The sequence below is a fragment of the Chiloscyllium plagiosum genome, chromosome 3 (assembly GCF_004010195.1).
Source record: "Chiloscyllium plagiosum isolate BGI_BamShark_2017 chromosome 3, ASM401019v2, whole genome shotgun sequence".
Classification (NCBI taxonomy): Eukaryota; Metazoa; Chordata; class Chondrichthyes; order Orectolobiformes; family Hemiscylliidae; genus Chiloscyllium; species Chiloscyllium plagiosum.
Window position 1 is genome coordinate 16,622,330 of NC_057712.1, and position 25,557 is coordinate 16,647,886.

The 25,557-nt window shown below is 37.5% G+C and overlaps 2 protein-coding genes across 6 annotated transcripts in view; one reads left to right on the forward strand and one right to left on the reverse strand.

The window, feature by feature from the left end:
* Window positions 1-25,557, forward strand: part of rock2a (rho-associated, coiled-coil containing protein kinase 2a) — a 225,482-nt gene that overhangs the window by 196,203 nt on the left and 3,722 nt on the right. Inside the window, exons 26-33 of one of the 4 annotated variants that reach the window (XM_043677706.1) lie at window positions 973-1,141; window positions 2,860-3,063; window positions 4,747-4,817; window positions 13,422-13,510; window positions 15,479-15,557; window positions 15,700-15,967; window positions 21,008-21,224; window positions 22,543-22,600. In XM_043677706.1, the coding sequence (XP_043533641.1) occupies window positions 973-1,141; window positions 2,860-3,063; window positions 4,747-4,817; window positions 13,422-13,510; window positions 15,479-15,557; window positions 15,700-15,967; window positions 21,008-21,224; window positions 22,543-22,582 (1,137 nt within the window). In that variant the 3' untranslated portion in view covers window positions 22,583-22,600. Of the gene's footprint in view, window positions 1-972; window positions 1,142-2,859; window positions 3,064-4,746; window positions 4,818-13,421; window positions 13,511-15,478; window positions 15,558-15,699; window positions 15,968-21,007; window positions 21,225-22,542; window positions 22,601-23,120; window positions 23,223-25,557 lie in introns of all 4 variants that reach the window. The other 3 variants (XM_043677696.1, XM_043677716.1, XM_043677726.1) reach the window with 3 other exon arrangements.
* Window positions 20,696-25,557, reverse strand: part of slc66a3 (solute carrier family 66 member 3) — a 57,012-nt gene continuing 52,150 nt past the window's right edge. Inside the window, exon 7 of one of the 2 annotated variants that reach the window (XM_043677765.1) lies at window positions 20,696-20,715. In XM_043677765.1, coding sequence (XP_043533700.1) covers window positions 20,711-20,715 — 5 coding nt within the window. In that variant the 3' untranslated portion in view covers window positions 20,696-20,710. The remainder of the gene's footprint in view (window positions 20,716-25,557) is intronic. The other variant, XM_043677796.1, reaches the window with a different exon arrangement.

The window sequence follows — 25,557 nt, forward strand, 5'->3', positions numbered from 1 at the left end:
GCTACCTTTACTATTCATTGGATAAACACTAAGATATAAAACTGGAGGGTTTGTTTGTAAATACAATGAAAATAGGAGGTAAAGCAAATAATTCTGATAACCAAAGGAAGCTGCAGGATGGTATCGATAAGTTAGTGAAATGAGCGCTAAAGAACGAGGCAAAGTTCAATGAGATTGTATTACTTTTCTTTTGTTTTGAAATAAGAGTTTTTAAAGGGAATAAGTGGTCAGTATAGAGAATTTGAAGATTCAAGTTCACTACTAAAAGGCAATATCGCAAGTGGGCAAAAATGAATGGAATTTCATGATTCAATGAGTTGCTCAAAATTAAAATGCTCATTTAGAGAGCTGCTGGAGACATGATGGGTCAAATGGCCCTCTTCTGTGCCCTAACACTTCTTTGATTCTGTCAATGCTTATTTGAGTAGAGGATTTGGCTATTGGGATTAGGGCTGCAGCCTTATGGGGAAGTAACCCCAACATAAGCCTCTTGGGCCAAATACCCTCTTTCCATATTATAATTTTATGTTTGTTGACAGAAATATAAATATGAGTCAGAGGTACAAGGCACTGAAATATGATTTGTCCACTGATCCACTAGATGCTCACTTGACTGACTAGCAGGTTCTGTGCCCATTCTACAAATATATAAAGCAGTACTTTAGGTAAGGACTATATTCCATTAGTGTGCAACCTGATTTAATGGGTTTTTTGGCAGTTCACTGTATAAATGAAGGTTTGAGGCATCAAACTGTAATTTTGGCCAAAATTGAAGGCAGAAGGTATTCTTATAAATGAGCAAGTCACTGAAACCGATCTGTTTTAAAAAAAAATGTATGGGAAAGTTTTATTATTGTTGAGGTTGATATTGAGGGATTTATATTAGGTCGACAGTTAGACTTGAGTGATTGTAAAAGTATTTGCTGTTATCTATCAGTGTAATTAACTTGTATAACATTAATCTTCCAACAGCAAATTGCAGATGAAAGCCAGGTGCGAATTGAGCTGCAGATGGCACTGGATAGCAAAGACAGTGATATTGAGCAACTTCGTTCTCAGCTGCAGTTAGTGCAGGTGGGACTTGACACTACTAGTATTGGCAGTGGGCCAGGTGATGCAGAAGCAGATGATGGATTTCCTGGTATGTATGTGTTTTATTTTCCTCTTAAAAGTAATAAGATATATTGTCTTTGATACTTTGAAGTTATCTTTCATTATTTGACTACCTATTCATTTACAATAAAGATGAAATCTTGATTAACTTAATAATGACAATTATATAAAACTACATTTACAGCTTTCAGGAAGAAAGTTCTAACTGAAAGATGTTAAATAAATTTCTTTATTTTGTACATTTGTAATCAGTTTGTGGTCACTATTCTAACAAATTGTTTTAAATCCAAATGGTGCTTATGAGTTTGTTTTGCTGTTTTGATAATATTTCAATACATATTGCTTAACTCCTGACTTGCTAATAGTACAGAAACTAGTACACTGATATTCTGGGGAGGATTCAAAGGAGAACAACATGGTTGATACTAGGTGTTGGGACTCTTAAGTTATACAGAAGGGCTTATGGCACAGAACTCTATTCACTTACGGTTCTGGTGATGGGGAAGCACTAAATACTGACTGTTGTAGATAATGCCAAAATGAATAGACTATTTGCCTTAGAATGAGTCTGTCAAACTTACAGTAGATCAAAATCAGTAAGATTAAAAAGATTTGAATGCATTTTCCTTTTCTTATAAAACAGTAGGAGCTGTAAAATTATAAAATATCCAATATGTAAAATAAAAATATGACAAATATTTGATGTGTTATTTAATTACCAAAGATGAAGAACTATCTGGTTGCATGTAGGGCTTAATGTTACAGAAATTGACGAAAGGCTATTTCAAAGTATGCTGTGGCAAGTTAAGACATTTGATTCAATTAGCCCATCCTTAATTCCCCTTGCTTTAACTGTAGTTTTATGTATTCATAAATTATTTAGACTACGAAGTATTTATACCCAGAAGTAAAGCAAACAATTTAGAATGAGAGCCCAAAATCATAATAGTTTATTCAAAAAAAACACTGTACACTTCAAAGTCTACATTGTTGTTTCCAAGAATGTTGATGTGGGAGCTGTGGACTGGGATTTAACGGTTTCTATGATATTGGGTTTCAGGGATTGCGTATGTTCAAGATTGAGAGCAGCAGGCCAAGATTAAAAAGTAAAATTTTGGCAAGAGATACATTATTCTGAATTTTTTTTCTCTTTGGAGATCAGGCATTATTTGTTTTAAATCCCATAAGTGTTCTTCAGAACCTGTTCCAAAGGAAATGATCAACCAAGTAGAATGTATTCAGGATTAATAATCACAAAGACCTTTGAAAACTATGCCTTTTCACTGTTGATTGTAAGATTGGGACTACCTACATAAAATATGTAATAACTCAAGTTTGCAAGAACAAACACTTTGAAGTTGTACTTAAATAATCTGTAGTAAAATATGTTTATGCAGTCTTGACCCATGTCCCAGTGGATGTGAATTCACAGCAGTGGTTTGGTAACAAAAGGAAATGTATTTCACTCTTTGCTCAATAACTGTAGAAGTTCAGTATTTACTTTGAGAGGTGAGCAGTTAAAATTCTTTGTAAAACACTTTATTTTTGTGTAACAATATAAAGTACGGCCGTTTTATCCATCTTAAAAAAACACATTCATAATTTTTTAAAAGAATTCCATTAACTTCTTGCCCATCTTTTTTCTACCTGATTATTTCAATTTAGTTTTGTTTTTCATTTTCTAATCCTTTTATGAAAAATAAATATCTTTACTTTTCTACCTGTTTGTTGCCTTGGTTTTCTCAGTTCGTATCACTCAGTCCCATACAACGGAGTCCATGTCTTTTAGCTACAAACGCTCTTCCACTTCTGTCACTCTTGCCACTAAGCCCTCTTATTCTTACATCCATGATTCTGATTCTGAGTCTGCGTCAGATGAAGATGCAGAGCCCTTTGTACGTACACAGTCTGATCCTGGCTCTGAGCCTGAACTTGAACCTGATTCCCCAGGTGATGTACTGCATGTGACTTGAGCGTTATTTGCTTTTTAAAAATAGCTTGACTGTTATTAGAGTTTCTCTAATAGTCTTTGTATACACCAAGATTGAGCTGACAAAATGTTGTTTGGAGTATGACTGCATGCAGAAGAATACAGAAGAAGGAAATATTACTTTTGAGTAAAGTTCCCTTATCATCTTTTGTATTGGCATTGACCTATATGTAGAAACCCTATTTTTTAATCAATATATTCAGCTTAAAGATACAGTAAAATGCTGACATATAACATTAACTTGGAATTTAATTCTTGGCATGGCCTATTGCCTTAATCTCTTAATTTTAAATTATATGGCTTTTGTTCTCATTTGTAATGCAGATTCTTGACTGTAGCATGTTCTGTTTTGATCAAACAAATTAATATTAAAGGGATCCAATGGTTTGGACAAGTCAAATTTCATTCTTTTTGTAACAAAGTTTGGGAATTACTGTAATTTCTTTAGGACATAATATTTAGTAGTAAGAAATATTGGTCAGAACATTGAGTATAGGAGTTGGGAGGTCATGTTGCAGCTGTACAGGACATTGGTTAGGCCACTTTTGGAATATTCTGTGCAATTCTGGTCTCCCTCCTATAGGAAGGATGTTGTGAAACTTGAAAAGGTTCAGAAAAGATGTACAAGGGTTGGAGGGTTTGGGCTGTTTTCCCGGGAGCATCAGAGACTGAGGGGTAACCGTATAGAGGTTTATAAAATCATGAAGGGCCTGGGTAGGGTAAATGGACAAGGTCTTTTTTCCAGGGTAGCGGAGTCCAAAACTAGAGAGCATAGGTTCAGGGTGAGAGGGGAAAGATTTAAAAGGAATCTCAGGGGCAACTTTTTCATGCAGAGGGTAGTGCCTGTATGGAATGAGCTGCCAGAGGAAGTGGTGTAAGCTGATACAATTACAGCATTTTATAAGGCATCTGGATGGATGCATGAATAGGAAGGGTTTAGAGGGTTAAGGGCCAAGTGCTGGCAAATGGGACTAGATTAATTTAGGATCTCTGGTCAGCAGGGATGAGTTGGACTGAAGGGTCTGTTTCCATGCTGCACAACTCTATGACTCTATAAATGGTGAGAAAACAATACAGATTCAAATGATTGAAGATGAAACAATATGTTCTGCAGGTTTGAGTTTCTACATTTCTTCACTTTTATAGTTACTCACACTAATTGCGGATGGAAGATGTGCTTCCAGGCTGGCAGTAATTTTTCAACACATCGTTTATTAAAGCTGGATTACAAATGTAAAGTAAAAACGGTCAGTTGACTTAGGCTTTCTAAATTTAAAAATGGTGAGATATTGGTGTCAAAGTTGGAACCAAGTATGGATGCTACTCCATTTAGATGCCCAGAATGTTTGGTCAACTGGGAGTGTAATTTTTTTAAAATCCAAGATTAGAGTAGTGCTGGTAAAGCACAGCAGGTCAGGCAGCATCCAAGGAGCAGGAAAATCGACATTTCAGGCAAAAACCCTTCTTCAGGAATCAAGAGCCATTTGTGATGAAGGGCTTTTGCCTGAAATATCGATTCTCCTGGTCCTTGGATGTTGCCTGACCTGCTGTGCTTTACCAGCACTACTCTAATCTTGACTCCAATCTACAGTACCGACTTTTACCTAGTGTATTTTTTTAAAGCTCATTTCCATTTTTCTCAGAATCCAGATTGGAAGGTTGGCTTTCCTTACCCATGAGAAACAACACAAAGAAATTCCTATGGCGAAAGCAGGTATGGTTTTTCCTTCCAATGAACTTCCCTTTTAAGCGAATATCTGGATTAATAATCCTCAATTGGATAAAGTATCTGTTTGAAATTGAGTGAGTAGTATTAGTAGGTCTCTGTCCCGTCTGGTGATGACTGCAGTGAAATAGCCAACAATATGTCTTTCATGGTTTATAGGTGGTGACCAGTTGAGTAATATATTTGCATATAATTTTCAATGTTTTGATGAATGGCTGGCCTGTTAAATCCTATTCTGACAATTTGTCTGATTTGCAGACGTGAAAATAATAGTATTTTATGCAAAAATGTTAACTGGGAAGAAAGACTTTGCATAAAATTTTTATATAAGAAAAAGTGGTCATGATCATTTTGGTTTCTAGAGTTTCCAAAACGTGTATTAACAATGTAGATATGGTTGACTTCTATTCATTGTTCCCTCAGTTCCACCAGATTTGGACATTAATCCAATTAGCCGTTATGAAACCTGGCTGTCGGGGCTCTCTGATAGTCTTTGAATGTGTAGACTCAAACTGAAATTGAATTTAACTTAAAACTTTTGAAAACTGTAAAAGAAACTGCAAATCAGACAATATATTAAAAAAACCCATCAAGAGGTAATTTATGTCAATACTCAATTGTCTGAATAAGGGCTAATTGCTATGAGCGCGGAGCTGTATGAGTACTTTTAACCTTGGTGTGGCTCAAAAAGGCTGCAAAATTTAAAAGTACACAGAGACTGTTGACGCATAATATGCTCACAAAGGAATCTAAAATTTAGAAATTTTGGTGGAGAGGGCTGTGTAGTTTTGCTTTTTGCCTCCTACTTGTGGTTTGTGTTGCAGGTAAATGTTTAATTTAATCTAACCATAAGTTAAAGTGGATCAAGGAATTAATTCAAAATTCTATGCCAAGTTGATTATAAATGAACTTCAGTTAATTAAATAAATAAATATAAATAGGGAAGGGATTGCAGGTGGAATACCACACTCCAGCTGTGATGTTTGTGAAAGGTAATACAATCCTGGACAACCATATACTGTATGCAGTTAAGTCACTGCTTTTCAAGAAGCTCCAGCTGAAATTTTGAGTTACAGTCCAAAGCACAGTAATTGTCGTGTATCAGGGAAGGGGAGAATTTCTTGGACACTGAGCCAAAAGGAATTCTCCCCGATTAGACTAGAACTGGAATGTCCCATTCATGGTCATATAAGGGACAAGGGATCAGGCTGTAAGTAGATCCTGAGTGTATAGCTTGATTAGCCTTGTCTCTTACCCAGGCTGTTACGGCCTGGGTGGGTATGGGCAAACTGACTGCAATACCATGAGGTATGAGGACATTCAAGTGGGAAATGTGATGAGGAATGTGGTAGTGATGGGGGCAGTATGGTTGAGGTTAAATATTGTAGGCACTACAGGGAGACCCAAAGATTTGTTAAGAACATATTGTTATGGTTGGAAAAGAAATTTGAGGCAGATCCTGTTGTGAATAGTCCATGTGGAAACCAATAATGTTGGTGGAATTAAGTTCCATTGGGGGAGATTATTGCCTTTAAAATTCTGCTTATTAATTTAGACCCTTGGTAATCTCTGCACTCCCTCGACCCTGTTAAACTAGAACAGTATGAGATAGATCAGAGGGTTCAATTGGTGGCTTGAAGAGTGGTGTGGGAGATGAAGGATTTGATTCATTGGACACTGGCAACAGTACTGTGGAAAGAGAGAGCTGTTCTCTTTGCTGAGGTGCTAATTAAATTGGGCTGGGAATAGTATCTTTGCACTTTGAATAACCAGCATAGTCGGTAGGATTTTAAACTTTTTAAAAATAGTGTGGGGTATGTGTATTCATGGGAAATTTATAAATGTAAGGAGAAAATCCAAGGTAATAGAGCAGTGCAGCAATTTAGTTTAGAGTTACAAAAGAAGAGACACAGTTTTATGCATTAATGAATAAGGTCAAATCAGAGCAAACAGCTTTTAAAAACTCAATATTTATGTAGCCCATTTCACAACCGAAGATCATCTCGTGATTTGCATTCAGTGAAGCATTTTTGAAAGCTCACATTCTGTTGAGATGTAGAAAATGTTGCAGCTACAGCATTACCCACAAACAGTAATGACCAGATAAATCTCGAGAGGTTAAAATTGGCCAATACTCTTGGTAACTTCTTCACTGTTCTGTGAAATTTTGTCTGAGGAACTTTTATATTGTTCTCAGAGGGAAGATGGCATGGTTTGATATTTCATCTGAAAGATGACATCTCGACCAGTGCAAAAATCCCTGAATGCTGGAAAATTATAGCAGCCCACATTTTTATGCTCAGATCATGAACTGAAATTTGAATTCCCAATCTGGGAATAACTGACACCAGCTACGATGTGCCAAAAATTTATTACAAAGTAAGTAGATTATTGACACAAAGAGGTTCTGATCTACTTAATAACCAGCACAGAAACTGCAATGCATGATGGCTGAGATTGGAACTAAATATTCCAGCACTTAACACAGTGAAAAGAAATAACCAGAAAAGAAAAGGAGCTGGGAAAGTAGACTTAATTTTAAAAAAGAATGACACAGGACAGTAGTGAAGGAAATTCTTTGGCTAAGAGAAGAAATGTTGACTCCATTGTTGAAGATGTGAGAATGTCACTTTGACTACTTTGACTCAGATTCATGGATTTAGGAAAGGAAAATTGTATTTGATGCATTTGAATATTTGAGGATGCAACTATTAGGGAATTTCAAAACTGAACCAGTAATTGTATATTTAGATTTTTAAAAAGCAGAAAATAAAATGTCTCATGAAAAGTTGTTACAAATCACCGTGGGGTTGAAGGTGATAGTCTAGCATGAATAGAGGATTGTTTAAAGGGCAGAAAATAGAATAGGATAAATAAGCCATTTTTGAGTTGTTAGGCTGTCAACAATAATCAGTGCTCAGACCTTAACTGTCCACAATCTATCTTATGATTTAGATGAAGGAATAGAGTGGAATGGACCAGGTTTGCTGATGATACAAAGCTCGGTATTATGGCTATACGTATGAAGTTCTTAGCAAAACTCTCTTGTGTTATTTCTTCCAAGCTTTAAATTGCATTATATAGCAATACTGTATCTGCACCATTTACTTGAATTTTCCAATTGAAAAATTAGGACAATTCTTTTTTAGTAATCAAAATGTTGGTTTATCTCCTCCAGGAGGATTTTTCACGTCTTCTACTGCCAAGGTGGAATTTCCCACTTCTTCACTGGCAAAATAAACATTTTCCTGCCTTTCACAACCCAAAACACAATACACATCCCTTCTTTAATTTTTAAGGGAAACTTATATGGCGGCACCTTAAGTAAACTATGTCACTTTTCTGACACTGCGGCATCAGTGTGAATCGATTTTCTGGTCTTTGCTCTTGTTAGCTGTAGCTGTGTCTTGTGACACTTCATTCATGGTAATGGGTTTTTTGAAGGTTAAGTACTGCCTTGCCCTAGTATCCTTCCCAGCCTGGTCTTTTGAATCATTATTGTAATATTTTCTTCCCCTTTATCTTTAGGGAGCTTTAATTTTGCTCCCTGAGCTACCACTCAATCCCAATAAACCCTCTTCTCTGAAGACTCTCTCATTTTGGGCCTGCACTGTTTTTCTTGTACCTCTTACCAGCTCTGAGACAAAGATATCCATGTCTCAAGGGGAGTGCTGCTTTTGTCCTATTGTGAGCCGCACGAGTGCTGCTGACTGTTTGTTGGGGTGTACATTTCAGTTGCTTTGTTTTCTTCAAGTGATAATGTGCTTACTTATTAACTCACTTGTATTCAGAGTTTTTTTATTTTCCTTGGGCTGAATGGCATTTCTATCTTGAGGTGTTTCAGTAACAGGGCCCACCACTGATGACCATTTCATATTGGGCTCTTGAGTGGTTGAGGTACTGTGCTCCTACCTATTCTCTTTTCTCTGTTGTCTATGGGTTTGTCTAATTATCAAGGACAGAGTATGAGTATTTTTATCAAGAAGTGACACTTGTGCTACGTAACGCAAGGCAGTTTATTGCATGATAGCAATAGGTACAAATTACATAGTGTAGAGTAAATATGTGTAAATAGTCAATCAGGAACTAGACCTCATGCTAGACTGCCTGATTATCTATCCAAAGATTGCGTGATATCATCATATGCAACAGTTATGATCATTACTGATGGTTGTTTTGTATTCCTGCTTTTTAAACACATTGACTTTAAATTCTACAGGTACCACGGTGGGATTTGAACATAAGTCTGATGCATTTGTTCAGACCTCTAGATTACTCATTCAAAAGCACTGCTACTATGCTATCCTTCCCTCTCATTGTAATTTTATTTTGTTAATTAATTATCCCACATGCTAAATTTACTTTGGCTAAGGATTTGAAACTTTGAACTAATTACTAGATTATAAGTAGATTAAAGTAAATATTTATCTGCAATGCAAGCTGCTGTAAGTAATAGAGGCAAAAAGTATCACTTCAATTTCTCAATTTGATACAACACAGATATAAAATAAATTGTATCATTTGAGGCACGTCCATGTTCCACGTGCAGACTCCATTTCCTGCCCGTGACAATATGCATTGATTTGAACAGTCATTTGCAGCTGATTTTAATTACTTTTTTCCTTTTTAAATATTTGTAGAAGCTTATATTGTCTATTTTTATATTTCATGCTAGTTTTCTCTGACACTACTTTCTCCATTTGTTTTGTAGTTATCCTTTACTGCATTCTAAAACATTGTGAATCCAGTGTCCTACCAATAAACTTCTCAACCATTGTATACCTTCTCTTTCAATTTGATACCATCTTTAACTTCCTTTGTTAGTCTCCTTCTAGCAGTCTTTCCAAATTGTCTATAATAATTACTACTGCTTCTGTACATCTTATCTTTTATATCTATTTATCTAGTCCAGGTTGGCCAACTCTTCTTCATACCTCTGTAATTCCTTAAGTTAAAGGGAATCGTTATAAGACTTGCATTTATTTCTGTCAATCTCTACTTCCCATGACAAACTCCATATCATTGTCAATAATTCCACTTACCCTTCCATGTTCATTGTTTTAATTTGAATCAAGGTATAGTTAGTAAGTCAGCAGATGACACCAAAATTGGAGGTGCAGTGGACAGCGAAGAAGGTTACCTCAGATTACAACCAGGATCTTGATCAGATGGGCCAATGAGCTGAGAAGTGGCAGGTGGAGATTCATTTAGATAAATGCGAGCTGCTGCATTTTGGGAAAGCAAATCTTAGCAGGACTTATACATTTAATGGTAAGGTCCTCAAGAGTATTGCTGAGCAAAGAGACCTTGGAATGCAGGTTCATAGCTCCTTAAAAGTGGATTCGCAGATAGATAGGATAGTGAAGAAGGCATTTAGTATGCTTTCCTTTATAGGTCAGATTATTGAGTACAGGAGTTGAGAGGTCATGTTGCGGCTCTACAGGATATTGGTTAGGCCACTGTTGGAATATAGCGTGGAATAATTTGGTCTCCTTCCTATCGGAAAGATGTTGTGAAACTTGAAAGGGTTCAGAAAAGGTTTACAAGGATGTTGCCAGGGTTGGAGAATTTGAGCTATAGGGAGAGGCTGAACAGGCTGGGGCTGTTTTCCCTGGAGCGTCGGAGGCTGAGGGGTGACCTTATAGAGGTTTACAAAATTATGACGGGCATGGATTGGATAAATAGACAAAGTCTTTTCCCTGGGTTGGAGGAATCCAGAACTAGAGGGCATAGATTTAGGGTGAGAGGGCAAAGATATAAACGAGACCTAAGGGGCAATGTTTTCACGCAGAGGATGGTACGTATAGGGAATGAGCTGCCAGAGGTTGTCGAGGCTAGCACAATAGCAACTTTTAAAAGGCATCTGGATGGGTATATGAATAGGAAGGGTTTGGAGGGATATGGGCTGGGTCCCGGCAGGTGGGACTAGATTGGATTGTGATATCTGGTCAGCATGGACGAGTTGGACCGGAGGATCTGATTCTATGACTCTAAATGTTTGCAGCCTGCACATCCTGTTTAATGTTACTTAACTTCTGCTATATGCTGTTGATTGTAAATACTTCACCTCTGTAGCATCCTTTATCTCTGCTTCCCCCAATCCACTGTTGAAACTCTTGACCATGTCAACTCCAGCGATCTTATTTCAGTGGTCTAATAGCAGATTTCCCTTCTTGCTGATTTTGTTAACTTCAGCTTATCTAAAATTCTGCTAATATTGAACCGTCATAAAATTCACAAGTGACTACAATCCTTGGTGATCTACATTGACCCACACCATAGATTTAAAAGTTTTATTCTCATCTTGCACTACGTTCTTGGCCTTTCTCTTCGATACCTTTGGAATCTCTTCCAGCACTAAAACTCCAAACAGAACTCCTTTTTTTTAATCTGATTCTGGTCTCTTATTCATCCTCCCTTCACCAAAATAATGTTGAGATTAGTAGATTTTTGATTGATATAGATCAACAGTACATGAATTGAGTTGAGGTATAGATCTGACATGACCTAACAACAGATAACAAGTTAAGGGGCTGAGTAGTCTATGCCTTGCCTTTTATTTGCTCCATCATGAGTGACCATATCTGCAGATGTTTCAGCTGTACACTGTACAAATCTATCCCTCAGTCAACTGCTCATCCTCTCTATACAGAATCGTAGAAGTGTTGTGGCATAGGAGGAGATAATTCAGCCCATCTTGTCAGCACTGACTCTTCAAATGAGCATCATTGCATCATGTCAATTTCCTCCTTTTTCGCTCCATACATTTGCATGCTATTTCTATCCAAATAATCATCCAATATCCTCTCGAATAACTTAACTGAATTTGCTTCCACACTACTTCCAGGCACTGCATTCCATATTCTAACAACTCGCTGAGTGAAGAAGTTTCTCTCTTGCTTCCTTTCCTTTGTTTAGACTTTAAAACAATGCCCTCTCGTTCTTGTTCCTTTTTGTAACTCAGCTTGCTGATGATTTTGCAAAGCTCTATTACATCTCCTTTCTGGAAATGAACTGGACTCCGTGTTAACTCATAGAGTCTTAGAGATGTATGGCATGGAAACTGACTCTTCGGTTCAACTCGTCCATGCCAACCAGATATCCTAAATTAACATCCCATTTGCCAGTATTTGGCCCATATACCTCTGAACCCTTCCTATTCATATACCCACCAAGACCATATTTTTCTTTCCACAGAAGCTGCCAAACCTGCTGAGATTCTCCAATGTGCTCTGTGTTTGTTTCCTCGCAGTCTTCTAGTCTCCAAGGAGAACAGTCCCAGTTTAGAACATGAAGCGTAGAACAGTACAGCACAGGAACAGGCCCTTCGGCCCTCCATGTCTGTGCCAGCCGCCTTCAATCTAACCTCATAACTGAAGTTTCTCATTTCTGGAATTATTCTTGTAAATTGTTTTTGCACTCTGTCCAATACATTCACATCTTTCCCATAATTAGATTAGATTAGATTACTTGGATTAGATGAATTACAGTGTGGAAACAGGCCCTTCGGCCCAACAAGTCCACACCGACCTGCCGAAGCGCAATCCACCCAGACCCATTCCCTTACATTTGCCCCTTCACCTAACACTACGGGCAATTTAGCATGGCCAATTCACCTAACCGGCACATTTTTGGACTGTGGGAGGAAACCCACGCAGACACTGGGAGAATGTGCAAACTCCACACAGTCAGTCGCCTGAGGTGGGAATTGAACCCGGGTCTCTGGCGCTGTGAGGCAGCAGTGCTAACCACTGCCACCGTGCCGCCCACTAATATGGCACCCACAGCCACAGACAATAAATAAGATATTGTCTAAAACTGTGCTCCTCATTATATCCATGTCTTGGAATAAAACTATAAAATGGATTCTGTCCACCTTCAAATCCTAATTGTCCCCATTTCCCATGCTGAGTCTAGAATTTGTGATCTTGTACACTTTTTGTCCCTCCGTGGTGTACCCTGCATCATTTCTCTTCTTACTTTACCTGTGCCCAGGGTTTGGCCTCAGTTCATACAACACAGAAACAGACCCTTTGGTCAAATCAGTCCACGCCAAACATAATTCCAAACTAAACCAGTCCCACCTGCCTGCTTCTGGTCCATATCCAAACCGTTGCTATTCATGTACTTATCGAAATGTCTTTTACATGTTGAAATTGTACACTCATAACGCCACTTTCTCAGGAAATTCGTTCAGCACAAAAACTATCTTCTGTATAAAAGAAATTGCACCCATGTCTTTTTTATTAAATCTCTCTCCTCTCATTAAAAAGGTCCCCTCTGTTGTTGGTGAGTGAGACCTACAACAGCCGCTGAGAGAGCTTGAGCTTGACCACGCCACCAACTTAATAATGGTGACCATTTTTGACCCTATATACCTCTGTGCAGTACTTTGCGATGCCTTTTGACACTCGAGGTGCTTTATAAATGCAAGCTGTTTACATTGTTCATGTGATTAGTCCTAAGAGTATGATGGAACAAATATTTTGGTTGTAGTAACTGAATTTTAAAAGTTACAATTCTTCACAAAAACATTCATCAAAGCTTGACTAATAGTTTAACTGTTCTTTGATAATTTTTTATGTTTTACAGTATGTAGTTGTGAGCAGTAAGAAGATTCTATTTTATGACAGTGAGCAGGACAAAGAATTGTCTAATCCTTCTATGGTGTTGGATATCGAGTAAGTAACAAATCATGTGTAAATTTTGTGTTGAAGGAATAATTGATACATTAAGTTATGAAGGTGAAGTGTGTTTGGGCTATCCAACCCACCTCTGAGGCACAAGTCAGGAATGTGAAGGGATATACCTCAATTGCCTGAATGAATGCAGCTCCAGCACCACTCAAATTCAACACTATCCACTTGATTGGCATTCCATCCACCACCTTAAACATTTACTTCCTCCATCACTGGTGGACTGGCAACATCATGTGCCACCTGCAAAATGGATTACTGCAAATCATTAATGCTCCTTCGCTGGCACCCTTCAAATACAGTTCCTACCAATTTGATGAATAAGGGCAGCAGATACTTGAGAACCCTGCCACCTGTAAATTGCTCACCATTTTGCAACATTCTGATTTGGCAGTGTACAAAATCCTGGAGCTTGTCTCTTGAACAGTTGTGCTCTTGCACCATATTGACTGCAGTGGTTCAAGAAAGTCTCTTACTACCACACTCTCAATTGTTAAGAGTGGTTAATCGTTGCCAGTGATGTTTGTATCCCATGAGCAAATTTGAAAATAAGCAAGTGTTAATGTAACTATACTGTTGTGAAGTTATGCACACTCCACATCATTAGTATTTTCATTGTCCAAATCATTTACCTCTGAACTGAATGAGTTTGCAAATCAGCATCGCTATTGGAACGTTCTCTATACTTGGCATATACCACAGCTAGAGTGTTTGATCCTGACAATTCGTGTCAAAGATGGAAAGTATTTTCCATTCCTTGTGCTTTGGCTCCTTCACATTTACTGATATTTCTTTTGTTCCTTTTTATACCGAGGTAGTCATGCTTTCTTTTGTGCCTTCTGAAAATCATTCATTTGTTTCCTAATTCAAGAACAAATTAAAATGATTTTGAACATTCAAAGCCGAATACACTTTGGGTGCCATCTCAGTGTATCAAGAAAATGATGCTTATGAATCTGTATTGTACTTTGGAGAACCCTGTGTAATTCATCAATTAATTTTAGATAGCCACTGAAGTTATACTTAAGTATAGTTTGGAGCAATAAAGTATAAAAGTGTAGCTGCAATAGAATTGTCAATGTTGATATGATAATTTAAGTCATCGTTCCATCTTTGTGTGTTGTCCGATTCACTTTCAATCGCAGTTCACTCATGCACACAAGACATTTTCAAGTGACTGCCAAAAAATCTTCAACAGTTTGTGATGTCTGTGAATTACTGAATAGAGTAACCTTTCTGTAATCCAAAATAGTGACAAAATTTAATGTCCGGTTGTGTAAAAGAGTTGCAGATAACAAATGAATGAAGCTCAAAAATGCACCTTTCAAAGTGGTGTGTTGCAATTTTGGTGATGAGTATTTGAGTGACAGGCACAAATGTCTAAGTGCCTAACTTTATCTTGAACAAAGATAAATGCTGCTGTAACTAAACCTCATGGCTAAACTGCTTTAGTTTTAATAATAAAATAGTTACAATTTGTCAATCTTAACAGGCGCAACAACAGGTATTTAAACCAATGGTTAAAGTAAAATCAAGATTAAAAACAAAATTCATCTTCTGTCTGTGTTTTCTGACTTTTTTTTCCCCCCCCTTGGTAGAAAAGTTACCTGTAAAGAAGGATCAATTTTTTCATGTTATAGTTGGCAATTTTCAATCCAGTATTTCTGCTTGACCTGTATTATTTTCTGTGATTAGATGCAATCTAATGAAAGCTTATGAATGTAACTCCCCTTGTCATGTAAAATCATCATACTGCAAAAGGGATGATAGTTTTAGAATGTCTTTTTAAAATAATGTGGTATCTGCTGGTCTGATACAACAGCGAGTGACTTTCACTTTTTCTTACTTTGTTTTTGAACTAATATATTTTAAAATTATCATTTGGAAATGGCTGGTGGTAGAATAGTGTCATTGAAAATTTATGTTTTTTTGTTTATATGTCGCTTTTCACAGCAAACTTTTCCATGTTCGCCCAGTTACGCAGGGTGATGTATATAGAGCAGATGCCAAAGAGATTCCTAGAATATTTCAAGTAAGTGGGACTTTGCAATCTCTGCCTTTGAAACTCATTGAAAAGCTTTGTTTTAATGAAAATGTCCCTTTAAAAATATATACAATTGATTATAAGTTTCAAACTGACGGCATTCGAAACATCTCTGTTCTATACTTTATAGATCCTATATGCTAATGAGGGAGAGAGTCGAAAGGAGCAAGAATTTCCAGTGGAACCACCTGCTTTGGGGGAGAAGTCAAGCTACATTCCTCACAAAGGTCATGAATTTATACCCACGCTATACCATTTCCCAACCAACTGTGAAGCCTGTACAAAGCCACTGTGGCATATGTTTAAACCCCCACCAGCTTTGGAGTGTCGCCGCTGCCATATCAAATGTCACAAAGATCACATGGATAAAAAGGAGGACCTTATAGCACCATGTAAAGGTAGGTGTTAGGGATTTGTCCATGTTTCATATTTTTAGTACAAGGCAAAATGTTTTTGCAGTTTGCTTACAATTTGAAACTTAAATATCTCAATAAATTTCACCAAACATTGCATTTGCAAATAATTTGAAGCCGTTGAAATATTGTTTTTGTTGTAATGCAGTATTTTCCTTCAGTGTATGTTTGTAAAGAAATTTGTTTCTAACTGCATTTATTTGCTAAAAAGGTATTATGTATTGAAATTGGGGGATTCTGTTCCCAATGGTCTTTAGTCTTGGTCATCACACCAAAGCATAACTTTCAAGTGTGGTGAATGGGATATAACAATTTCCCCTTTTCCCCTGGATAATGTTTAAAATATTACAGATCATCCACAAGTGACTTGCTAATTTCTTTGTTTAAGTTTGTTAGTTTGATATGTTTTAACCTAAAACTCATACATTGCATCCAGATGAAAAGTTAAACAATGAAGAAATGGAAGAAAAATAGCATAGCACAACTTATTCTTAGGTTTTTAAAAGAACAAAATAGTGTTACAGAGTCCCCAGAATCTCCTTTTGTGTCGATGTAGCATTTTGTTTTTGGAAATATTAGTTTATTCTTGCTGCATCTATTTGATGTAACTTAAATAGGCAATTCTCTCAAGTGAACTCAAGTCACAAACATCATGATTGTGCATCATACTTCAAGCTGTGTTTGTCTGAGGTGCTGTGAAAATCTAGTTTAAGTTAATTTCAGCATAATAGGAAAGGTGCTACAAATTTGTAAGCAAAGCAGGAGAATGAAAGAAGCTTGAAGACAGTAAGGACTGCAGATGCTGGAAACCACAGTCAATAGATGTCAAGCTGGAAAACACAGCAGGTCAGACAGGATCCCAGGGGCAGACAAATCAACATTTCAGGCCTAAGCTCTTGGTCAGTTGACTTTCCTGCTGCCAGCTGCTGTCTGGCCTGCTTTTTCAGCTTCACATCTAATAATAGAAGCTTGAAATTGTTTAAAATCCAGGACTGTCACCAGATAATTCATATTTACCCAATCTATTATGCTGGAGTAAATGTGCTTTAGTGACCAAAATCCATAAGGGCAAAGCCATAAACTCACCAAGTAATCAGGAACATTTCAATTTCAAGCAAGCAATTGGACCATCAAATAGATTTGAATGGAAGCGTGAGAAGCTGTGCTTCATTCACATGATCATTCACTCCGGTACTTACTAGTAAATATATCAAAAGCAATCGTGCGAGAGTGGAGTGAGTGAGCACTGCAGATGCTGGAGATTGGAGTCAAAAAGTGTGGTGCTGGAAAAGCACAGCCTGTCATTCCTGATGAAGAGCTCATGCTCAAAACGTCAACACTCCTGCGCCTCAAATGCTGCCTGACCTGCTGTGCTTTTCCAGCATCTCACTTTTTGAATAATGGGAGAGAAGCAACCTGTGATTAGAGGAGTGATGAGTAGCTAGGTAAGTAAGTACCAGCAACAAGGCAACCACTGGGGACCAGGAGGGGACAGCGAGCAGGATGCAGGAAAGTAGGGCTAGGAGTAGATCTTGTACATTTTGTCAGCAGGGGGCGCAGAAAACTGCATTTTTGTCAAGGGGTCCTCTGTCCATTGAGCTTTTGGGTAAGTAGGAAGCTGCAAGGGGCTGAGAGAAAGCAACTGAAAGTGGAAAAGAAAGGTGGCTGTAAGAGACTTTAGACATTGAAGCAGAATTAGATCATTCAGCCTAATGACTCTCGTATTGACTTACTTTGAGGCTATTTCTCTGATAATAGATTATCCCACTGGGCAAACAACCCCTCAACATCTATCCTGTCAAACTCACTAAGAATCTTCTATATTGTCACTTTTCATTGTTCTAAACCTCATCGGGTATAGACCCAACTACTCAATCCCTTCTCTTAAGAAAATCCCTCTATATCTAGAATCAACCGAAAGAACCTTCTTTGTACTGTCTCCATTGCTAGTGTATATTTTCGTAGATAAGGGGACCAAAACTGTTCACAATATTCTGGATGTGGTCTGTTTAGTGTGTTTGGTAGCTTTAGCAAGTCTTCCCTCTCTATACTCCATTTCTTCGAAATAAATACCAATATTCCATTTGTTTTCCTGAAGGAAAATGGAAGAGCTATTGGAATCATGCTTATTGAAGGTGGGTTGGTCAAAACAGATATGAGCCAGAGAAATTGGGAAAATAAATGGTGTCTGAACAGAAAGTGAGATAGGACAAAATAGAGTCAAGGCAGCTGTTGGAATCAGTGGGACGTGTTCAGGAAACAGCCCTCTTACATCAAAGAAGTGCATGACGTCAGATTGGAACAAAGCATGTTTTGTATCACCCACAAAGTCAGGTCTGTCAAGAACTAATAGTAACACCTTTGCTTTGGAGAAAGTGAGTGGAGTCAAAGGACAAGTTCTCAATGTGAGATGGATAGTGAGTTTTTTTATTCATTTGTGGGACTTCACTGACTGGTCCTGCATTTCTTGCCCTTCAGAAGATGGTGGTGAGCTGCCATATTGAACCACCACAATCTGTTCGATACATGCACACCAACATTGCTGTTAGGGAAGGAATTTGTCCCAGTGACCGGTAATGTCTGGATGATGAGTGGCTTAGAGGGGAACTTCAGGTGGTAGTTTTCCCATGCATTTGCTGCCCTCGTCTTTCTACATGGTAATGGTCATGGCTTTGGAAGGTGGTATTGAAGGAACCTTGGTGAAATTGTGCAGTAGATGATACATGCTGCTGATGGAATTGAATTCTCTTTATTGTCACATGTACTCACATGAGTAGAGTGAAAAGTTTGCAAGTCATCACCTGCTGTGCTATTTTAGATACAAAGTATAGATTCATGAGCACAAATTCTTATGAAAAGAACTTTTTTTAAAAATCCAGCATTTACAGACCTTCAAAAATACAAAATTATAGTAATAAATTTGAAAAATAAAGAAATAAAAAGTTCGGAGTAACAGCCTTTCCATAGGAAAACCCTTTAAAGAAAGTCCATTTCACAGCTCTGGGCTCGAGGACCCGACCACATTGGAATCACGTGATACACTGTGTCAGTGGTGGAGGGAGTGAATATTTAGGGATATGGTGCTGACCAAGTGGCTGCTTTGTCTTGGGTGGTGTTTAGCTCCTTGAGTGTTGTTGGAGCTGCTCTGAACCAGCCAAGCAGGATCCGTCACAATCCTGACCTGCAGTTGCAGCCACAGCATTTTTATGGCTAGTCCAATTAAGTTTATTGTCAATGTAACTCTAAAGATGTTGTAATGGGCAATTCAGGATGATGGTATGCCATTAAATGTCAAAGGGCAATGGTTAGTTTCTCTCTTGTGAAGATGGTTATTGCCTGACACTGGTGTGGCACAAATATCGCTTGCCATTTGTCAGCCTAAACCTGGATATTGTCCAAGCCTTGCCTGAACAGAAACTGACCAAAGACTGCTTTATTATCTGAGGAATTGCAAATGGTGCTGTACATTGTGAAACATCATCTCTTCTGACTTTAATATGGAGGGAAGGTCATTTATGAAAATGGTTGAGCCCTGAGGAATTCATGTAGAGATGCCCTGAAGTTGAGATGCCTGACCTCCAAAAATCGAAACCATCGTTCTTGTGTCAGGTACGATGTCAGCCAATGGAGCAGAAAATGGCCCTTTGTTCAAAGAGCAAATGGGGGATTTTTGATCTGTCCTGCATGCAGTTTGGGGCAGTGGATATGAAGCAAGTGTTGGGGAGGTTTGATGCTAAAAGGAAAGTAAACACTAGTAAAATGGACAGAGGCAGTTGGGCAGTTATGGATGTAGATGAGAAGACACAGGAAAAGAGAAGGGAAGGTGGTGTTGAGGTAAGAAGTAATCATTCTTTGGGATAAACAGCAGAAAATTGTAACTTTATATCTCATTCCAGATGCTGCGTGACTTGGGTATTTCCAATATTTTGTGATTTTATTGCCAATTCCTACTTCTGCAGGAACTTGCTGTTGTTGACTTCAGTCTCTCTGTCCTTTTCATGTTCACTAATGCACTCTTTCCTACAATTCTGTCTCACTCAGCAAAATAAAGATATACAATTGGTGATCTGTGTCATTCTTATAAATGCATTTTCTCTGTCACTTTCCTTATCATTTTCTACTTCTGTTTCTGTCAGCTTCTATAACTAAGCAGTGTGGCTCAGTGATTAGCACTGCTGCCTCACGGCGCCAGGGACCCAGATTCAATTCCACCCCTGGGCAACTGTCGGTGCGGAGTTTGTGCATTCATCCCGTGTCTGCATGGGTTTTTTCCAAGTGCTCCGGTTTCCTCCCACAATCCAGAGGTGTGCGGGTTAGGTGAATTGATCATGCTAAATTGCCCATAGTGTTCAGGGATGTGTAGGTTAAGTGCATTAGTCAGGGGTAGCATAGAGTAATAGGGTAGGGGGAATGGGTCGAGGTGGGTTACTCTTTGGAGGGTCGGTATCAATTTGTTGGGCCAGATAGCCTGTTTCCACCCTGTAGGGATTCTATGTATGCATGCAATTACAGGGCGACCCCAGTATCTGCGGAATCGCTTTCTGTGGTTTCAGTTACCCGTGGTTTACCGCGACCGGAACGTATTATAGGGAACCTTCCGGGGCCAGGGGGTTGTTAGGAAAACAAATTTTGTTCCTCTCCTTACCTTCAATGTAACAAACGTTTGGTATTTTCTCATTGGCAGTGAATATTTGTGGCCTACTTCATTAGAGCTCTTCACATCCGTCTTCACCCTGGAATTCAATTTGCAATACAAGAATTATCATTCTGATGAAAATTCAAAGATGCAGCTAAACTTGCTGTATGTTTCTAGTTTTTGCTGTTTTTGTCTCAGATTTCTAACAACCACAGTACTTCACTTTGTAACTACAACAACAATAATCTCATCAAGAACTCAGTGTTTTATTCTTCTCCTTAGCCTTCATAGGCTTTTAATAGTTGCAACACCTGATTGAGAGAGGCATAGACAACATTCACATTTAGTCAATATTGAATTTCATTAACCTAATTCATTCTCTTTTGCAGTGAATTATGATGTTTCATCTGCAAAAGATCTGCTATTATTAGCTAATTCAACAGAAGAACAGCAGAAATGGGTGAGTCGACTGGTGAAAAAAATTCCAAAGAAACCTCCTGCACATGATCCCAACTTCCATAGATCTTCACCGAGGTCCTCAATGCGGGTTCCTCCTAATCAATCCATAAGGAGGCCAAGTCGACAGCTGCCACCAACTAAGCCCAGGTAAATATTATTGATCTTATAATTTTAAAGACTCTATCGCCTCAGTGAGAATTGTAGGCTGAGAATCATTATAACCAGGCAGTCTAATCTTCACAAAGTTATTCATTATTCTGCTATTAACAATGTAATCTTGTAACATTTAGCAGTCCAAACAATCTGCAGTTTCCAGATATGTAGTTTTTTTTAGGTTTAATGAGGAGTGCCCCCTCTCCCCCACCTCGCCGCCTCTTCTGTAGGGAATCTAATCTAATTAATCTAAACTACTGTTTTAGCTAACTTCACAGAACCCAATCATCTCAAGTATGTCGTCTTCTCCTTATTGTCTTATTTGTTTAACTAATTTGCACTCTTGCGTTTCCACAAACCAATCCCCTATAAGATTACTTTGGTTAGCCCTGACAAGCTCTTCAGAGATGTAGCCTACCCCTCTGATATTCACACTGATTGTATTTACAGTCCACATGCTAATTATTGCAACATTGAAAGCACTAACTTCCTTTTTTAGAATAGCTTTACTATTTGCTGCCAATAATTTGACTTGCTGTTAGCCATTTAAAAATCCTTTGTTATACCCCTTATACTGTATAATACAACAATGTTATGGACAAATGAATGGCGCATTGCATAATTTAAGTTTTAACAATACAGCAAACCGGTTTGACTCCTCTCATAATTCCGTTGCTTACTAAAATTGTCCACCATTTGAATAAAAATTCTGGTGCTAAACAGCTTTAAATTGAAATATTTTTAATTGTAAGAATTTGATTTGATTTGTGGCATAGGAGACCAATGTTGGTCTAAGGGAGAGAAAACAGTGAACCACTACTAATATTCCACAATCTGAGGTGTGATTGCATGATTTGTAAAATTTTTATCCTACCCCTCTCCTGAAACTTTAATTTCATTGTTAGAAAATGATTCCCAACTATCCTCCTAGTTGCTCTTGAAGTAACCATTGCAGTATAAATGTATGAGCTTTGACAGTAATTGGCACCAGTTAGCATCACACCAATTCTTGTACTGTTCAAATGTACCTATCTATTTCTGCAGCATAATGATCTGAGAAGTAGAAGCATTGACCAATTTTTCACTCCTTAATTCAGTTGAATTGCATCTAATTTCTTCATCTGTAAAATCAGCTAACGTAATTTAGACCAGAGATCTATTTTCTATTTTTATTTATCTATATGGTTCTGCTACTTATTTGATAAACTTACTGTCAGGAAGAAGCTATGCAAATTCTATCTTACCATGTTTTTAATGCTTCTCTAACATGTAATTATTTGCTTCATTTCCATCTTTATTGCTATTCTTGTAGCTCTGACTCTGGCCCCATTCTTCGAATCATCCTGCATTGATACATTTTAATTGTACCAGTAAGTTTAGCAGGTCACTGTAATTTTGCTTTGCATGTGCCAACACTGATTTAAAAAGTTTTGCCCTAACTATTTCATCTGCATGATAATTTTGCATCTGCATGCAAATGGAAATTATACTTTTCATTTCAAATTCATGCTTTGAAATCTGATATCAACTCTGGCTAAGTCTTAAAAGTCTCTAGATCAAGTACTTCCTAAAATTATGTCAATTCAATCAGTTCCTGTATTTGTAGAAGCAAAAATAACACTGCAGGAATTGTTAACTGTGCAGTTTCTTCTGTTCTTGATGGAGGAATATAAATCTCGTACTTTATTCCTATTTCTTGAAGACAATGATCCAGTTCCATAGTTTTAAGCAGAGTTCTGATGCTTTGTCTAATTGTCATTTTTCATATGTGTGTTTAGACAGGAGTTGTATAATTGGGGAAAAAAGTTATTAATGTAAAGAAGTGTAAAAAATGATAGTTGAAATGATGTGCGTTCACTAAATCAATTTGCATTCCCTGAACTGTTACAGATTGCTTGATATGGCCTTTAAAGACTGGGACTGGCCGTTTGATGATGATGATGATGATGATGATGTTTTTGATTTTTGAAGAAGTTATTTTACCTGAAGGGGGTAACCTATCAAAGTACTGGTTTTGAAGTCTGCAGTGATGTTGATATGAAGCATGGTTTGGCTTGAGTGCTTCTATAACTTTCATTGAAAGTAGAAAATGTGAAATTCTGGCTTTGTAGTAGTGTGATTCCTAAAAATAGGCATTTTAATAGTTTTTTTAACCATACGCATAGTTCCATTGTGTTTTTTGGCAACTATAGCAGGGCAGTTTGATAATTCAGTGCCTGTTTTTCATCACTAAATCAGTGATCAGAATTCCTTATCTCAGGACTTTCCCCAAGCAATTCAGCAGCAAATTTTTTTTTAAAACTGAATTCATGATAGCTTTTTTTCCTGGACAAACTGATTCTACAAATTAGTGTTTCCTTGGAACTGCTAAGTGTGTTTTATTTGCCATAGATAATTTAACATTAAATACTACATGAATTAAACATAATTCAATATTTTTGAAGGCAGGGTTAAGTTAAAATTATATTATTCCTTAAGGACCAAATCAATCAATGTATGAGCTTCCTTTAAATTTATAGAGATGTTTTGTGGCCTTGTAAATAAATAGGCAAGTATTATTTCTATTTTCTGAATGTATGAATGTGTAAAATGGCAGGCCATTTTAGAAAAGCCCTTAAAGAGGATCACATTCAAGGTAGATTGAGGATTATTTCCATAAGATGGAGGAGTAGAATTAGACTATTCAGCCAATCAAGTCTCTTCACTATTCAATCGTGGCTGATTTGTTTCTTCGCCCCTTTATCTTATCTTCTGTCCGTAACCCTTGATCCCCTTACTAATCAAGAACCTATCTATCTCTGTTTTAATTGCACTCAATGTCTTGGCCTCCACCGCCCTGTGTGGCAATGAATTCCACAGAATCACCATCCTCTGGCTGAAGAAATTCCTCCTCATCTCTGTTCTAAAGGGTTGTCCCTTTACTCTGAGGCTGTGCCCTTGTGTCCTCATCTGTCCTACTAGTGGAAACATCTTCTCCATGTCCACTCTATCCAGGCCTCTCAATATTCTGTAAGTTTCAGCCAGATCCTGACTCAACCTTCTGAAGCCCATTGAGTACAGCCGCAGAGTCCTCAGCCACTGGAATTTAAGCCTCATTATTTCCAGAGTAGTGACAAAATATAAAGATTTTATAGAGCACATGGAATTACCTATTTTAAATTCAGATTGATAGAAAGCATGGACTAGGTTTCCTTCCCTACCAAGAATCACTGTTTATTACAAATAAAAAGATTCTAACTGCTGATAAGCAATTATGAACTGTCAACATATAATTCTACTAGTTAAAATTCTAACCTGCTTTTAAGACTCCTCCTACACATACAGGCAAACACAAAAATAAATGGGTGTCATTGGCAGAGGGAAAGACTGTAAAGGCAGTTAAGTGGTCCCTGTCCAGAGGCTTTTCTGACATGGTCCTTTTGACTTGTCAGTTCCTACTGTTACTCAATTTTTGTTCTCCAGGTACTTTCACTTGCCTGTGGGAGGTGCAAAGTGACTGGTTCATATTTATAACTTATTGTTAAAGAGCCATAGCTTGCAGCACTAATGAGAGGAGAAATAAACTGACTTTCTTCAGGTTTAAGGTTTTTTCTAACAGCAGAGATAAGATTGCAATTGCATCAGGTGGTGTTGCATTCTCCTTCCTTCCCCCCTCGCCCTGCTTGAACGAACAGCAATATAAACAGCACTTAGAATAAGAATGAGTGAAATTGCTTTTAAAAAGAGCAGTAATCTTTTCCATAAACCTTATTTCATAAATCAGTCCTTTCCCATTTTTGTCCACAATCAAAAGTATAGAAAAATGAAAAGATGTGGTTTTTGCACAGTTTTCCATAGAATTTAACAGAAAATGTAAATCTTCTTCATTGAAGTAATTTAATATTTTAGGAGGGCGATTGCCCAGGGTGTAGCCAGGACAATTTCTCCTTATTGACATGTCATCATAACAATTGTAGCATATTAGCGAAATTTTGGTTAAAATTAAACCAATCTGATGGGCACTCATAGTAATTATCTCAACCTCTACCCTTCTAGATGTTAAACAAAAAAAAGTTAATACTGTATTTGTTTAAAAATATTTTACTAATATCTAACAAATAATTGAGTAGTTACATTCTGGATAGTTTTGTTTGAACTGATTTGTCAGTCTGTATTTAATGATTTACTGCTCATTATTATCATATGCATTTACCACTGGTACTTATGGCACACTTTAATATGTTTGTTTTACTACAAGCATGCAAATGATTGTATGTAGTGTGGTTGTTTTCACTGTGCATGCATTTCTATCAGTTTTAATGATTCGTAAACTTTTTAAAATAAGAAG